General features: G+C 37.6%; 1 protein-coding gene across 1 annotated transcript in view; it reads left to right on the forward strand.

Moving 5' to 3' along the window:
• Positions 1–17,145, forward strand: part of CSE1L (chromosome segregation 1 like) — a gene marked incomplete at its 5' end in the record, with an annotated part of 42,115 nt that overhangs the window by 19,600 nt on the left and 5,370 nt on the right. The window contains 11 exons of the mRNA XM_082669618.1: positions 705–797; positions 2,603–2,770; positions 2,877–3,006; positions 3,843–3,908; positions 4,318–4,520; positions 4,967–5,051; positions 6,715–6,776; positions 12,384–12,520; positions 13,655–13,758; positions 15,624–15,721; positions 16,994–17,144. Coding sequence (XP_082525744.1) covers positions 705–797; positions 2,603–2,770; positions 2,877–3,006; positions 3,843–3,908; positions 4,318–4,520; positions 4,967–5,051; positions 6,715–6,776; positions 12,384–12,520; positions 13,655–13,758; positions 15,624–15,721; positions 16,994–17,144 — 1,297 coding nt within the window. The remainder of the gene's footprint in view (positions 1–704; positions 798–2,602; positions 2,771–2,876; positions 3,007–3,842; positions 3,909–4,317; positions 4,521–4,966; positions 5,052–6,714; positions 6,777–12,383; positions 12,521–13,654; positions 13,759–15,623; positions 15,722–16,993; position 17,145) is intronic.

Here is a 17,145-nt window from a genome sequence, read left to right on the forward strand (position 1 = left end):
TCCTCCCAACGTGATTGTACTCACAGTGGTAGGGAGAGCATTCCTCAAAAGGAATAGGTAGAATGAATATGAGATGAACAGCCCAAAATGGCATACCTTCAGTGTGCAGCTAGACAGCAATTTGAGAAATTCTTAAGGATACCACTGGGTTCTTGTATACCTTATTTTGAGTTCTGCTTCCTAGAAGTCAGGTAGAATGAGGTGATTAATAACTTGTTAGTCACGGAAGCCTGATAGGAAGGGAGGCATAATCTTTACCCTTGGATTTATCCCTCATTAAGAGGGCAGTATTGTGCCACAGGAAATCAGTAACTGTATAAGACAGTAAGCCTGACTTGGCGGTCATCTTACAGTAAATGCAGTAGTTCAGAAAGGAAAAGGAATGTGTTGGTAAGCACTGAGTTTTGTAAGGAAAGTTTTCAGTCTTAGCTGAACCTTAAAGGAATAAGTAGATTTACATTGGGACAGGAACAGGTGGCATCGTTTGCGGTTGAAAGCTTACTGAGACAGTCAGAATGGTTTACTTATCTGTCAGACCTAGCTGGAGCAGAGAATTCTTGTCAAAATAGGTATCCATTGACTTAGCTGAGAAATGTGAGCTTGAGTCTATAGGCATGTGCAAAACATTTGGCGTGGTGGGGAAAACTTACTAAAATATAACAATTACTTCAACCAAAAGTCTCAAGTCACCATTTATTCTTTAGGATCTCCCTGAATTTTTTGAAGATAATATGGAAACTTGGATGAACAATTTTCATACCCTCTTGACATTAGATAATAAGCTGCTGCAAACTGATGTAAGTATTATTTAAAATATTTCCCAAGTAAGCTTTTTTTTAAGAATTATTTGAAATATAATGTTAAATGTCAATTATATCTCAATTTTTTTTAATGTTAAAAAAATTATTTGAGTACCCTCAGAACACTGGAGGGAGGATAATTGTAATGTGCAGAATTACCCTTCTTATAGTCCTGACTTAAGTCACAATTTATGGATAAGGCTGTTTTATTACATTATTGAAAGTAAGGCCTCAGGAGTATTCACATTGTGAACATTTTATGAAATAGAAAATAATTTGTCATTGAAGATACTAAGAAAACTTAAACCTCTCTAATGGCCTCTTGAAAAAGCCATCTACAGTGTGGGAAAGAGGGGACGTGAAAGTTTGTAATGTGTAAGTTTCTGATCTGAGTTTTGTAATATGTGCTTTCAACATGTAGCACTCTGTGTTATTCGTTTGCTTGTTTATTAATATATTTATGATTTACCTCTTTCTCAACAAACAAAAAATGTAAAAAGTAAAATATTAAGAATATTTCAACACCAGATAAAAATTACAGTTGGTGATGCAGATCTGTTTGGGTGGCACGCAGAGGGAGAATCATTACTGTGGGTGTACAGCAAATTTTGTCTGAGATTTTTACACAACAAGAAGCAACCAAAAAAAAAATAGAGTTCCAATAAAATAACTCCTTCAGTCCACTAGGAAGAAACCACTCCCTCAGAAAACAAAGCTTGTCTTTACACTTAAGTCTAAAGGAAGTTTTTCACTTAGGATTCTTAAGGGAATTGTTTGCCCATTTAAATGCATCATCTCACTGTGTGACATCCCTTATATTTATGCCTTGAGGAGCTGTTCTTTTATCTCTTCTCAATTTGAGTTCTTTGGCACATAATATAGCTCAAAAAGTATTTGTGATTGCTGTTATATGTAGTAAGCATTATTATATCAGTCACTGTCATGGTTTCAGGTGGGGTTGGCAAGCTTTTTCTATAAAGGTCCGAGTAGTAAATATATTTGGCTTTGTGGGCTATATACTCAACTCTGCAGTTGTAGTTGAAAGCAGCCATAGGCAATACTATAAATTGTATAAATGAAAACAAAGAATGTGTGTGACTGGGTTTTAATAAAACTTCAGAAATTAGGCAGCAGGTTAACCCCTGCTTTAGGTTGTTCAACATTTTATAACCAGAATATTATTTGTGAGAATGTTATAGCATTAGCTTATTGGGAAGAGAACACATTTTAATATATTTGAAATGGGAACCTTTTGGGAGATAGCAAGACCATGTTACAAAGGAAAATGTGATATGATTTTTATTACTCAGGTTTTTGTAGGAATATATTATTTTCGATTTAATATGTAAATATTTTATAATTCAGCAACCAGAAGAAAAAGCTTTATTTATTTACTTAAAATATTTATTCACGCATGCATGCAGTGCCGTGTCTTAGTTGAGGCACATGGACTTCTTGGTTGCGGCATGCACGTGGGATCTAGTTCCCCAACTGGGGATCAAACCCAGGCCCCCTGCATTGGGAGCACGGAGTCTTACCCACTGGACCACCAGGGAAGTCCTGAAAAGGCTTTATTTAACTTGAAAACTTTTGAGAACTGCTCTCATTGATTAATAAATAAGAAGCATTTCGTCTTGTATTTGTTTGATAGACCAGGTGAATAAATTTACAATGGCGTAGATGTAGTTCACAGCACTTGGCTTTGATGTAAAATTTTTAGAGTTCAGGAATTACAGCTACTCTCCATGTTTATGATAGCGTTGACGTTGTATGTTTGAGTTTTCCGTTTTCTCTTATGTGAGGATGAAGAGGAAGCAGGCTTATTGGAGCTCTTAAAATCCCAGATTTGTGATAATGCCGCACTCTATGCACAAAAATATGATGAAGAATTTCAGCGGTACCTGCCTCGTTTTGTCACAGCCATCTGGAATTTACTAGTTACAACAGGTCAAGAGGTTAAATATGACTTGGTAAGGTGATGGTGGAGACAAATAATTAAGACATCCCCTCCCCCCCCATGAAATAAATGGTTCCGTTTGCTCTTAAAAATATGCTTATTTTTGTGTTTTATTCCAGTTGGTAAGTAATGCAATTCAGTTTCTGGCTTCAGTTTGTGAGAGACCTCACTATAAGAATCTATTTGAGGACCAGAACACGCTGACAAGTATCTGTGAAAAGGTTATTGTACCTAACATGGAATTTAGAGGTAATTGTGGCAAAGTGTAAAGCTTTTTCAGGAGATTAATTAAGAGCTTGTTTTTTAAAAGAGTATGTTAGTATAAATTTAAGAATTTAAGAAGTCTTCTCTGTGTTGCTTTTTGTAACATATTCAGTCTAAGGTTTGTTGGATTTAGTATTTCACCAAGGCAGAAGCTATTTTTGAACAGTTGACTTGAGACAAGAAGTGATTGATGACTTTTAAATACAGAGTTGAAGCCCACCTAGTTTGTGCTTAAGGTTAAAATAGTCCTAAGAGTCTGTATTTGTACAAAATGTCTTTCTGACAGTTGGGAAGAGCAGTCATTAGATCATTCATTCAGGAACAAAATGAGGAAATAAAAGTGTAACGTGGGGTTTTATTTCCTTTCCTTTTTTCATAAAACTATATGTAAAGGACAGATCTTTAATCTGATACTGTCTGTCCTACTTGTTTTGGTGTTGAAATGACTTTATGAAATAATGGTGATAGTAGTTGTTAGGTTGTTTGTTTAATGTCCTTATCTGGCAGAATAACAAGTTGGCATCCCTAGATTGGTCTCCCAACACTTTTGAAGGTTGGTGATGAAGTCCAGTTCTGTGGACGTTCACATTAGAACAAGTGAGCCTATCTCGCAGCTGTATGCATTACCTATTACCTAATCTTTCAGGGTAGCGTTTGCTGCTCTAATGATTAAGAGTATATGAAGTAGTCATTTGTTGGGAAAGAACACTTTGCTGTAAAACATGGCAATTCCACATACTCTTCTGCACACTCAACTGTAAAGGTAGAATGACTTGCCATGTCTTTCAAGAGGTGATCTGAAATGTCATCTTGCTTTGTAGCTGCTGATGAAGAAGCCTTTGAAGATAATTCTGAGGAGTATATAAGAAGAGATTTGGAAGGATCTGGTGTGTATTTTGGTTTTTAGCTGTTGGTCTCTTAGCAAGCCAGTTTTAAAGTTGCTCTCTGTCTAATAAATACGGGGAGGTGAGGGAGTCCTGATAAGTGTGTCATTTCAGCTGGCTTTCATTGGAGAACTGTTTTCCTTCTTTAACTTGTACATGGTAGAAAGCAGCTCTTTATACGAGCTATATCAAAGTATCAGATGTAGAATTACTTGTCTTCTCTTTTTTATATACTTATTAGTGTTATCGTACTATGATGGTCTTTCAGTTTTGTTCTCATTTTACATTTGTGGGGAATTTTTTCATTGTTTTTGTTGCTGTTAGCTCTCAGATGGCAATTTGTTTTCTTATAAACTTGGTCGGTTGGTGGTGGTTTCTTTCTCCCATAATGTATTTCCCTTTGATTTTGTAGATATTGATACTAGACGCAGGGCTGCTTGTGATCTAGTACGAGGATTATGCAAGTTTTTTGAGGGACCCGTGACAGGAATCTTCTCTGGTTATGTTAATTCCATGCTGCAGGAATATGCAAAAAATCCATCTGTCAACTGGAAACACAAAGATGCAGCCATTTACCTGGTGACGTCTTTGGCATCGAAAGCCCAAACCCAGAAGGTGAATCCTTTTAGTATATTTTTATTTCTAAAACATAGTTGTTGGTACCACAGAAGTCAAAAAGAAGTGATATATTTCTGGTTATATAGCCTACTCTGTTAGATAATGTGTCAGTTCTGATTAGAATTCATATGGTTTCCAAAGATGGCTTTATACTGATGTATTAAGCACTTAAGTTTCTTATGGACCAAAATATCAACAGATGCCACACTTGCTTCCTTAGCTGAGACTCAGTATATAAAACGTGCTAAACTTAAATTTAGCTGTTCTTTAATTTAGGGAAGTTTCTTTATTATCTATTAGAATAGTCTTATATGTAAGTAGTTTGTGTTTTGAAGTATTCATTTCCATCTTCAACCTGGTTTTCTAAAGCTGCCTAAATTTGCAGTGTGGTAAATAATTACAGATTTTTCATGTTATTTCACTGTTATGAATTTGTTTTTTAGCATGGAATTACACAAGCGAATGAACTTGTAAACCTGACTGAGTTCTTTGTGAATCACATTCTCCCTGATTTAAAAGCAGCTAATGGTGAGTTTTGTGAAATGTTTTTAGTACAGCTTACACTATACCTGCAGTTATTTAAAAATACATTTATTTATTTATTTATTTATTTGTCTGCACCAGGTCTTAGCTGCAGCGTGCAGGATCTTTTAGTTGTGGCATGTGGGATCTAGTTCCCTGACCAGGGATTGAACTCACGTCCCCTGCATTGGGAGCGCAGAGTCTTAGCCACTGGACCACAAGGGAAGTCCCTACACCTGCAATTTTTATTTTTAACTAAAAAATGAGTACCGTTACAGCTCTATATCACCATGATACTGAAAGTGGTGGCTCCTATCCTTATTGCAGTTACTTTATTGGATAAAATCTCAAATGGTTGCCCCAGATCTTGCCCAGGTGAAATTAACTTTCCATAAAGAAAATGTCTCTTATGTAGAAGGAAAACAGGAACAAGTGAGACTAAATTGTCACTGTATATTTCTAATGTACATATAATAATGCACTAGAAATTATACTTTGGTTTTTGTTTTCCTTCTCATTTAAAAAATGAACTCTTGGGGGACTTCCCTGGTGGTTCAGTGGTTAAGAATCCTCCTGCCAATGCAGGGGACACGGGTTCGAGCCCTCACCCGAGAAGATCCCACATGCCCCGGAGCAGCTAAGCCCATGCGCCACAACTACTGAGCCTGCGCTCTAGAGCCCACGAGCCACAACTACTGAAGCCCTCATGCCGAGAGCCCATGCTCCGCAACAAGAGAAGCCACTACAATGAGAAATGCATGCACCACAAAGAAGAGTAGCCCCCGCTCACCGCAACTAGAGAAAGCCCGCGTGCAGCAACAAAGACCCAATGCAGCCAAAAATAATTAATTAATTATTTTAAAAATGAACTCTTGGGAATTCCCTGGCAGTCCTGTGGTTGGGACTCCGTGCTTCACTGCTGGGGTTCAATCCCTGGTCAAGGAACTAAGATCCCACAAGCTACATGGCGAAAAAGAAAATAAAAATACAATATTGGGTTGGCCAAAAAGTTCGTTTGGGTTTGTCCAAAATATGTTAAGGGACGAACGAACTTATTGGCTAACCCAATAAAACTAAAAAAAAAAGAACTCTTAAAAATTGAAGTAAATTTAAAGTACTTGAAACTAATAAATACTAAGGATACTTTCATATGTTTACAAAAATATGTTGATCAAGAGATATTCTTCTAAAACTTTGTGGAAAATTTAAATACACTAATAGGTAGGGAGAATATTACAAAGAACTTCCATGTTACTATCATTCAGCTTCAGGAACTTTTTAACAATTGGCCAATATTTTATCCCTTTCACTAACTTACTTCCCACTACTAGTGCAAGCTCCTCTAGAGAGACTTGCTCTTGATTCAGAATAGCTTCAATTTTGGAAGAAGATACTACTGTTATTTCATGGTCCAAATCATTTTTGTTCAATTACATAAGTAACACACGTTCATTTGTAATGAAACTTAAAGATAAGGGGGAAAAATAAAATTATTTATAAACTTACCAGTATTAATAGCTGTGTAGTAGATCATTATATAATTAAGCTTTAATTACTTGACATTTTGTTTACCAGAACCATGTTTTTAAAATCTGATAATGTTGTCACTAGTTTGGGAGTTAACAGTCCTTAGCACTAAAATAACTGTGACTTTTTTTTTTTTATATAGTGAATGAATTTCCTGTTCTTAAAGCTGATGGTATCAAATACATTATGATTTTTAGGAATCAAGTAAGTTGCTTTTCATTTATATATTATATGCCACTTAATCTCTTAAGAGTTTTATTGTATACTGGCTTCTCTTCCCTTCTGTGCAATCATTCGATATCCACATCTAACAAAATTAACAATAACTCCTTGAACTTAGGATGCCAGTAGAGACTGTCATACAGAGTGAAGTAAGTCAGAAAGAGAAAAACAAATATTGTATATTAACGCATAAATGTGGAATCCAGAAAAATAGTACAAATGAACCGGTTTGCAAGGCAGAAAGAGAGAGACAGATGTAGAGAACAAATGTATGAACACCAAGGGGGGAAAGCAGGGGTGGGGCGGGTGGGATGAACTGGGAGATTGGGATTGACATACATACAGTAATATGTATAAAATAGATAACTAATAAGAACCTGCTGTATAAAAAAATAAAATTCAAAAAAATAAAAAAATAAAAAATTAGGATGCCAGACCATGATTAATTTTCCTCAGTTTCTCTAAAATACTGTTTTACAGTGATTTTATTAAAATTTGGGAACCAAACAAGGTCTACACGTTGCTTATGGTTGATTATGTCTCACGTCTTCTAATTTACAACAGAGGGGTCCTTCTTCCCCTTTCTTTATTCATGTCATTTTTTGGAGAAACCAGTCATTTACCTTGCAGAGTTTCTCATTCTAGTTCTGGCTGATTGCATCCTCAGAGGTATGGTTTACCTCTTGTTCTCTGTTCCCTGTATTTCTAAATTGGTAAATCTGGAGGCTTGATTAGATTTTATTCCTCTGGTAGGTGGGGGGTGGCGAGAGTTTGTCACTGGTATACTTTGCTTCATTTCACTAGGACACGTACATTGTCTCATCCACTTTCAGTGATGTTAAGAGTGATCATTGGCACATTTTTTAATTGAGATATAGGTAACCTAATATAATATTCACCATTTTTAAGTGTATACTTGTGTGGTTTTTAGTATGTTTATTTTTTTGTACAACCAACACCACTGCCTCATAGATTATTTAATTACCAATTTGAATGGGGAAAACAGGATAAATGTTTGTGTGTTTTTCCCGTGTCAGTTCAGAGTAATGAGTTTAAGTGCCTTACCAGCCTCCAGAGGACAAATGAGTGATTTTTTGACTCTCTAGTTGTTCCTTCTTTGGCCAGTAGGAGCCCCATTATGTAGGTTCCTGTGTCCCCTTGACACACTTAGTAGCCTTTAACAGCTTCCCTTCTTTCATATATGACAGAGTATTCCATGTTCATCTTGTACATTTCCTGCCCCAGACCTGAACTAGCCACACTTGAAGGTGGGAAATTTTATTTAGAGACTATAATCTAGGTGCTAGGGAAATTGGTTTTAGGCTTTTTCATAGGAGAGAGCCAGAAAATAAATAATACCAATATTATTACTAAAGTAATGGTGCTGAATGCTGTTTGATTTCTTTGTGTTTTTTATATCCTTCGTATATTATCCTATTAGGCATGTATAGTCAAGAAATACTATGTTTAAAGCAACTTGAAATTATTCTTTGTGCATTTTTGCCATTAACTTGATAAATAATTAGATTCTTCTGTTTGTGGGGTTTTGTTTTATTTGGGGGGGCATGAGAAAGGTTACTTTACACACCTCCAAAGTCAGGCATGGTACATTCAGAAAGGTCTAGCTTTCCTCCCTGTTCCTTCTCTCGTCCTGAAAGTAACCATTTTTTACCAAGTTTTGGTTTATGTTTCCATTAGTTAATTTTAAAAATATACCCTAATACTGTCCTAGATATATTTATGTATTTCCCCTCCTCCTACACAGAAGAGAGTATGCTAAACACGCTGTTTATCACTTTGGTTTTTTTTCTTTTTTGGCCGTACCACGTGGTTTACAGGATCTTAGTTCCCCAACCAGGGCTTGAACCCGGGCCCATGGCAGTGAAAACTTGGAGTCCTAACCACTGGACCACCAGGGAATTCTGACACCTTGCTTTTTTTCACTTAGTAAATCCTGGATGTCATTCCATGGTAGTATTTACACAGTTCCCTCTTTTTTTTTTTTTTTTTTTTTTTAATTTAAATAGCATAGTACTCTGGGTGGCTCTCCTGTGGTTTACTCAACCAGTCCCCCAAGAGGTAGATGTTCTGGGTGTTTTCTAACTTCCACTATTTTAAATAATGCTAATTATTTGAAACAATAGCTTTGTATGTGTCACATAGTGTTTTTGCCATTGTAACTTTGAGATAGATTCCTAGAAGTGACGTTACTAGATTAGAGGGTAAACTTATATGTAATTTTGCCAGATCTTGCCAAATCTCCACAGGGGTTGTATCATGTTGCATTTAAAAAAAAAAAAAAGCACCTATTTCCCCAAAGATGTTGGAATTTTGCCATTTTGCCAAACTCACAGATGTGAAATGGTATCTTATTGTAGTTTTACTTTGTATTTTTCTTAGAGTTTAAAAGCTTATCTTGCCATTTATTTATTTATTCTTAGTTTTTATTGGAGTATAGTTGATTTACAATTGTGTGTTAAGTTTCAGGTGTACAGCAGAGTGAATCAGTTACACATATATCCATCCTTTAGATTCTTTTCCCATATAAGCCATTACAGAGTATTAAGTAGAGTACTCTGTGCTATACAGGAGTTCCTTATTAGTTATCTGTGTTATATATAGTAGTGTGTATATGTCAGTGCCAGTCTTCCAATTTATTCCCCCCCCCCCGCATCTTTCCATTTAAAGGGCCATTTTCATTTTTGCGAACTATCTATTCATATTTTTTGTCCATATTTCCATCTGATTGTTGGTCTTAATTTTTAGAAAACATGTAATTTCCTTCTGATTATTATTATTTTTTAATGGTAGAAGATATTTATTTCATCTACCTATATATGTTCTCAGGCACGATCAATTTTATTGATTCCACTGGACCAATAAAAGCTAAAAGTCAGTCCAGCAAGTTCACTGAGACTCTGGATCCACCCCTTCAAGTCACTGATGGAGTCTTTTGGTCACAACCCTTTCCTTGTTAAAGCTCTTCACAACAGCTTCCCAAACATGTTCAGAATCAAAATACCCTTCACATTTGTCATTTCTTGATTCATATATTTTCCAAATAGTTTGAACCGTGAATAAGAATTTGTGGATCCTGAAGTATCTAGTTTTACAACATAAATCTCCTTTATAGAACTTTATCTTCATATCATTCCCCATTTTGATCAATCACATTCAGCCTCCAGCCAACTGTAGCACTCTCGACCAGAGAAAGGAAAACAGACCCACACCTGGGGCTGCCCCTTGTGCAGGAGTACTCCGTTTCCTATGTTGGAAATGCAGTGGGCATTTTTAAACCACCAATTATTCCACCATTAAGTTATCTGCTGTTGTCTGTTTGAAGATCACAACATAGAAATTTATTAACAGCCACCCCCCAGGGAAGACAGATAAATTCTATTAGTTCTATCTACTTCAGGGCTGAATACCATTTTGACAGTTAGCTGTGATGGAGAAAGAGTGTAGCTTACATTTACTAAGTTTTTACTGTTTGTCAAGTACAGTGTTAATGCTTATGATGGAATCCCACCTCATTTGACTTATACACATTCAGTTATTGGGCCTCAGCAAAGAGAATGAAAGAGAAAAACTCCACCACCTAGTGCCTGTCAATGAGCAGACACCCCCCAGAGTGGGGAGACTCCAATCTACTCTTCCCTCAGTGAGCCTCGTCTTTTTTTTTTAATTGAGAAATAATTGACATTAATTTCAGGTATACAACATAATGATTCATACTTGTATGTATTGTGAAATGATAACAGTAAATCTAGTTAACCTGTCACTATACACATTGACCATTTTTTTTCTGTTGAGAACTTCTGAGATCTGTTCTCTATATGCAGTATAGAAGCAACTAGTCACTGTACATTGCATCCTCATGACTTGTTTTGTAACTGGAAGTTTTTACCTTTTGACCCCTGTCACCCATTTCATCCACTCCCCGCCTCTGGCAACCACCAATCTGTGCTCCGTAGGAGTTTGTTTTTCTGGTGTTTTTTTTATTTTTTTTTTCCTGTTTTGTTTTTTAAGGTTCCACGTGTGAGATACATAGTGTTTGTCTTTCTCTATTTCACTTAGTATAATGCCCTTAAGGTCCATACATATTGTTGCAAATGGCAAGATTTTCTTTTTTTATGGCTGAATAACATTCCATCTGTGTGTGTGTGTGTGTGTGTGTGTGTGTGCGCGCGCGCACGTGTGCACTCCACACTTTCTTTATCCATTCATCCACTGATGGACACTTAAGTTGCTTCCAAATCTTGGCCATTGTTAATGCTGCCTGTGAGCTTGCGGGTGCCTGTAGCCATCTCTGTCTTCTTTGGGAAAATATTCAGGGGAATTCCCTGGTGGTCCAGTGGTTAGGATTCAGCGCTTTCACTGCTGGGGCCTGGGTTCAGTCCCTGGTCAGGGAACTAAGATCCTGCAAGCCATGCAGTGTGGCCAAAAAAAATAAGAAAGAAAATATTATTCAGCTCCTCTGCTGAGTTAATTGGATTGTTTTTTGCTGTTTAGTTATATAATCCTTCTGATTCTTAACACTGTCACTTTAATTTTAGTGACACAGAAAACAAAACAGCACAGTTCGTCTTACTCCCTCCAGTACCTCCACCAAATTACCCTGCAGCCATCTTGTAAATTATTTTAAACACACAAGCAGGAATAGAGAATAATTTAATGATACATAACCACCACAAATCTTAACTCCAGGCCATAATTACTTAAACCTACACACACAGTGGAGGGACGCAGGGCACGCCCTCCCCATTCCCATTCTATTCTCTTTCTCCCCAGAGATAATGAATGAATTCAGTGTAAGTGATTATTTATGGCTTTACACGTTTGTTTCCACAAAAATTCTATAGTATTACATAGGTGTAAGTTTTTATTTATTTAAATGATACCCTACTATAGGTATTGGTCTACATATCTAGTTTTCTTTTGTGCTTAACGTTGTTTTTAGTAGATGTGTTAGAGTTCATTTTTAATAGCTGTGTAGTATTCTTTTTTTTTTTTTTTTTGCGGTAAGCTGTGTAGTATTCTATCATAAGAACATGCCACCGTTTATTTCCTGTGGATGATTCTTCAGTTTCTTGATTTATACTTTTTATGTGTCTTTGACAGGTATCTACCAGGGTTACATGCAACCTTGTGAAGCTGTTCTGTTTTAAAGATTAAAGGATATGCTAAAGTTTTAGAGGTTTTTAGTGAAGATTAGTATGCTTATGTTTATGCCATTCCCCCCCCCTTTTAAGAGGAGAAAATGAGGCACAAAGAGCTTGAATGACTTTTCTAAGAAATACTTGCTAGTGAAAAGTATGGTTCTAAGATTAATGAAATCTCTGCTTCTCCATGATATTATTATTTTACCCTAACCATAGTTTTATGCTCAGAGAAAGAGAATTGGAAGAGTGAGTGTGAGCTGAACCATTATGTGAAGGTAGAAGTTTTGATTTTTTCACCTGTATCATCTCCATTGTAATAGTGGCTGAAAAAAAAAACACTTTTTAGAATCAGCAAGTCACTCTCTTAGAGCTGTCTTTTACTCAAGATAGTATCAGTGAGTTACAGCATGTATATTGTTTTTTTCAGGTACCAAAAGAGCATCTTTTAGTCTCTATTCCTCTCTTAATTAATCATCTTCAAGCTGAAAGTACTGTTGTTCATACTTATGCAGCACATGCTCTTGAGAGAATGTTTACTATGAGGGGGCCTAACAATGCCGCTCTGTAAGTATTTGATGCAATATATTTTTTCATCTCGGGGTGAAGACCATTCTGTACTGGTCAAAGATATCTCAGTATATTCATAATTTCATTAGTAGTTAAAAAAATAAATGTGTATATTTTACTCATTTATACTATGCCTCGTTCCAAAAGGATTTGAGACTGCATGCCAGAGTAGACACATTCTGACAATAAAGTTAAATGGAGGAAATTGGAGCAAAGGAAAATAACTGGGGTGTGAGGTTAATAAACAGAAGTGTGTCAGAGGATCCTGTACAGTAGGTAAAGAAAGAAACTTGTGGATTTTATGTGGAGTCCTCTAGCGGCCAAGGCAGAGAGAAACTTGGTGAGTTAAAATGTCCATAATGTCCGTGAGATTAAAATTCAAAGTTATTCAGAAGTGGGCCTTTGTTAAGGGAATACAGTAGTAGCCCTGTTCACAGCAACATCATGCAACAGAGTTATTTTCACCTTGCTGTTTTTGTGATCTTATTTAGTGCTGAGACATGACACAGCTGAGTGAAAGTAATTCTCTAGGGTCCAAGGCAGTAGCTGTTGTGGCCTGATCCAAGGATAAAATGCAGAGGATTGGGTGGTCTGCATGTCTTTCAGGCCTTTTCTTCAACAGTGTTATTTCTTGAAACAGCTTTGGGTAAGAGATGGAAAACATTCTAGGTTCTTTCTTTCATCAAGAACTTGAAGTACAGATATGTACAGTGGCCAGTTAAGGGTTGAAAGGTTATCCTTTAGGCGAGTTAAGCCAGTACCTGTCTTCAGGCCCAGAATTTACGCAGAAAACATTTCCGAACTTGCTCCACCTCCAGGAAAGCTAGATGACTGAGAGTCCGGGCTCTGTTCTCGATGGTGACAGATGTGATCCAGGGATGACCTCAACAGCCGTAGACAATGTTGGGTTTGCTGGGTTTGTTTAATTGTGTTTGGTCCCAGATATGCCTTCTTAGGAACTTAACATGAGCACTTATAAAAGCAATATTTTCCTAAGCTGTCTTCCGACTGTCAGTGGTGGGAGATGGCTCACTTTTATGCCAAGAAGTGTGATTTAGTAGTTGCGAAGGGTGTTCCAAAGTGACAAGCTCAAGAGTTGGTAGTGACTGAAAGCTGTTTTTTCATCTATAGCTTTACAGCTGCAGAAATCGCACCGTTTGTTGAGATTCTGCTAACAAACCTTTTCAAAGCTCTCACACTTCCTGGCTCTTCAGAAAATGAATATATTATGAAAGGTAGGCCGTTTCCCTGGTGTACAGACTATAAGTATCTAATTTCAGACTACAGGGGTGGTAAACACTCTGAGTTGTACTTCAGGTTATGTAGTCTATGAACCAGATACTGTTTGTCAAGCATTAGGTAGGTTTCGATATTTTTAAATGAAAAATAGTTTAGTTTGTTGGTGTTTTCAGAAAAAATTTTACCCTAACTTGATATAGAACTCCTCTTACTAAAGAAAAGGTAGCAAACTCCTTTTTTCTTTTCCTAGGTTGAAATTCTTGAGGGCAAAGATGAGCTCAGACAACATTTATTGACGGCATGTTCTGCTAGGTCTTGGTGTGAAACCTGGGTGTATTTGATAGACCCCGCACAGATCCTGCCTTCATAGAAATACTGCCAGGGACACAGGCAGCTGTTAACAATCTGTCAGGTGCTCCATTAGGAGAGTGTTTTGGGAACAGCTCTGGGACAGTCTTAGTCTTACTTGCGGTTGCATTCCAAGAGTCTAGCATGGTGGATGACTCATAGGAAATGCTTTTTTTTTTTAAATAAATTTATGTATTTTTGGCTGCATTGGGCCTTAGTTGCTGCACACGGGCTTCCTCTAGTTGCGGCGAGTGGGGGCCGCTCCCCGTTGTGGTGCGCGGGCTTCCCACTGTGGTGGCTTCTCTTGTTGCGGAGCACGGGCTCCAGGCACGCAAGCCCCAGCAGGTGTGGCGCTAGGGCCCAGCTGCTCCGCGGCATGTGGGATCCTCCCGGAGCAGGGTGTCCCCCGCACTGGCAGGCAGACTCCCAACCACTGCGCCACCAGGGAAATCCGGAAATGCTTTTTAATTCCCAGTGCCTCTGGCTTGGTCAGGACCCGTGTGTGTGTGTGTGTGTTTTCAGCACTGTATTTCTCCCAAGAGTGATGTGTAACTACTTTTGTTGAATGTCCATTTCTGTGAGGTTGCTGACTGGTCCGTGGTCTTCATTGCTGTGCTCCTAGGGTTTGCAGGAGCGCCCACTATGTAACAGCTTCCCAGTAAATACTGTTCTGTGAATGAATGTGAGGATTCTGTGCCAGCCCAGAGGAGGGGCGCTGATCCATCCTGTAGCCCTCAGCTTTCTCTAGCAAGTGATATCTAGGCTGAGGTGCGGGATAGGTAGCAGTTAGCTACTTGGAGGGTGAGTCTTTGGCATCACTGCAAAGTCGAGGAGGCAAGAAAGGATAACTTTCTATCTATCCTGTGTGCCTAGCATACAGTAGGTGCTCTACTTAGTAAACATCTATTTTGTTTGTGCAAAAGTAGCCATCATATATTTTTAGCTTGATAATGTATTTCTCTCCTGTGCGCAGTGTTTTTAGGTGTCTGTTAATGAGCAGTTAATTCTGTAATATGGGCCTTAGCTTTACGTGTATTTTTGGATTTTTCTCAGGCTCCTAGTCTCTCTTTTGGGGGGTGATGGGCAAGTGGCCTTCTCTTTCAGCTTCTGGTAGGCTGTGATCATACTTCCAATAGGCTAGAGGTAAAATTTCATGCCACTGATTTCTAAGTAAAGGAGACTCAAAACAGACTCCCTTCCACCTGCTGCCCGCCGTGTCCATCCACTACTTCACCTGCCTCCTCTTGGTCTGCTTCTTTAGCCACTTCATTATTTTTTATTGTCCCTTAAGCCTTCTGGAAATAACACTTCCCAGCTAAATTTTGTTGCCAATTGTTGGTCTAATTTTAAAAGGGAGGGAAATTTAGATGATTTTTAAATGTAGAGAGCTATCTGGGGGTTGTGTAAGAGTCTTAAGATTTTAGTTTATGAATCAGTGGACTTTTTTCTCCCACTAATCACTCTTTTATTCTGAAGTTTAACTATTTGTTTTTGCTCTTTTCATATTTTACAGCTATCATGAGAAGTTTTTCCCTCCTACGAGAAGCCATAATCCCCTACATCCCTACTCTCATCACGCAGCTTACACAGAAGCTATTAGCTGTTAGTAAGGTAACAGAACCAGTTCTGAAAGGGCAGTTGCTTTTTAACCTAAATGCTTCAGACTGTTTGAGCCTCAGAACTCCCTGGCAGTCAGTCGGACAGAGAGAGCTCTGTGACTCCTTCCCGACCAGCAGTTAATGTGTGATTCTGAAAGTGTGGGGTGACAGAGATGGGAGCCTGGGCAGAACTCTCCTTTAAGTGTAAGCTCAGAGACTTCAAAACATTTTATTCTCGCTTTAAAAAGTAACGGGTTCATTGAAGAGAATTGAGAAAGTACAAACAATCTGAAATGATCTTAGATGGAAGAAGTAGGCTTTGCACCAAATGGACACAAAAGCAGCTATTCAGACTAATATAAAATGATGACTGAAGTCCTTGTGTCTGTTCTTCCTGACTCATTTCCCCAAAAATAAAATTCACTTTCTTTGATCAAAGATTTTAGATATTTTGATCCATATTTAAATATTAATACCAAGTTTTAGAAAATAAATCGGTTTAAGGCTAATAAAATTCCTTTGTAGACGCTTATTCTTAATTACTCTATGATAAGGAGATGAAGTCATAGGAAGTATTAGAGAGACTCAAAATAGTGATCCTGTTTGCACCAAATTCTGGGTAAGGGCCTTGGGCCTACTTGGGTTTGGGGGAATTGAGAGAAAAGAGACATAGGGCCTCTCCACTTTCACCTGCCCCTGTACATACACACTTATCTTCTGAGTTCATCAGCTTCATATGGTAGCCTTCCAAGAAGGATTTTGTTTGAAAAAGAAAATTGAAAATGATATGAAGGATTGTCACGGTGCAGATACAGACATACTGAGGCCCACAGAGGTTAAGGTTTGCCTGAGGTCCCACACACGGCTAGTGGCAGAGTCAGGCCTTTTATATCCCTGCTCGTTTCTCCCACCGCTGTTTACAGTGACGACTCTAGGAGAGCACACAGGTTTAAGAAAGCTCCTTGCAAGCGCTGGGAGCTTGGGCTTACGTAGTCACCTCCCCGTGATTCGGAAGTGTTTTTTCATAAGTAGACTTTTGCTCATTAAAAAAAAAAAAATCCAAACAGGTATTAGTATTACTTCATTTTCTGAATTTTAAAGGCACTGTAAAATTTTAACATATATGCAGGCTTTTTAGTGTAATTTGTGGGGGTTTTTTTAATATTGATTTAAAAAAAAATGGCATCTCTTTCAGTGTGCTTTTAGTAAGGTTAAATGTTTTAGGTTATTTTTAATATAGTCAATTGGATTATTAGAGTCATAAGCTTTTTTTTTTTAATTTCAGAACCCAAGCAAACCTCACTTTAATCACTATATGTTTGAAGCAATATGTTTATCCATAAGAATAACTTGCAAGGCTAACCCTGCTGCTGTTGTAAATTTTGAGGAGGCTTTGTTTCTGGTGTTTACTGAAATTTTACAAAATGATGTACAAGG

This window comes from Grampus griseus, assembly GCF_964374135.1.
Source record: "Grampus griseus genome assembly, chromosome: 14".
In the NCBI taxonomy this organism is placed as follows: Eukaryota; Metazoa; Chordata; class Mammalia; order Artiodactyla; family Delphinidae; genus Grampus; species Grampus griseus.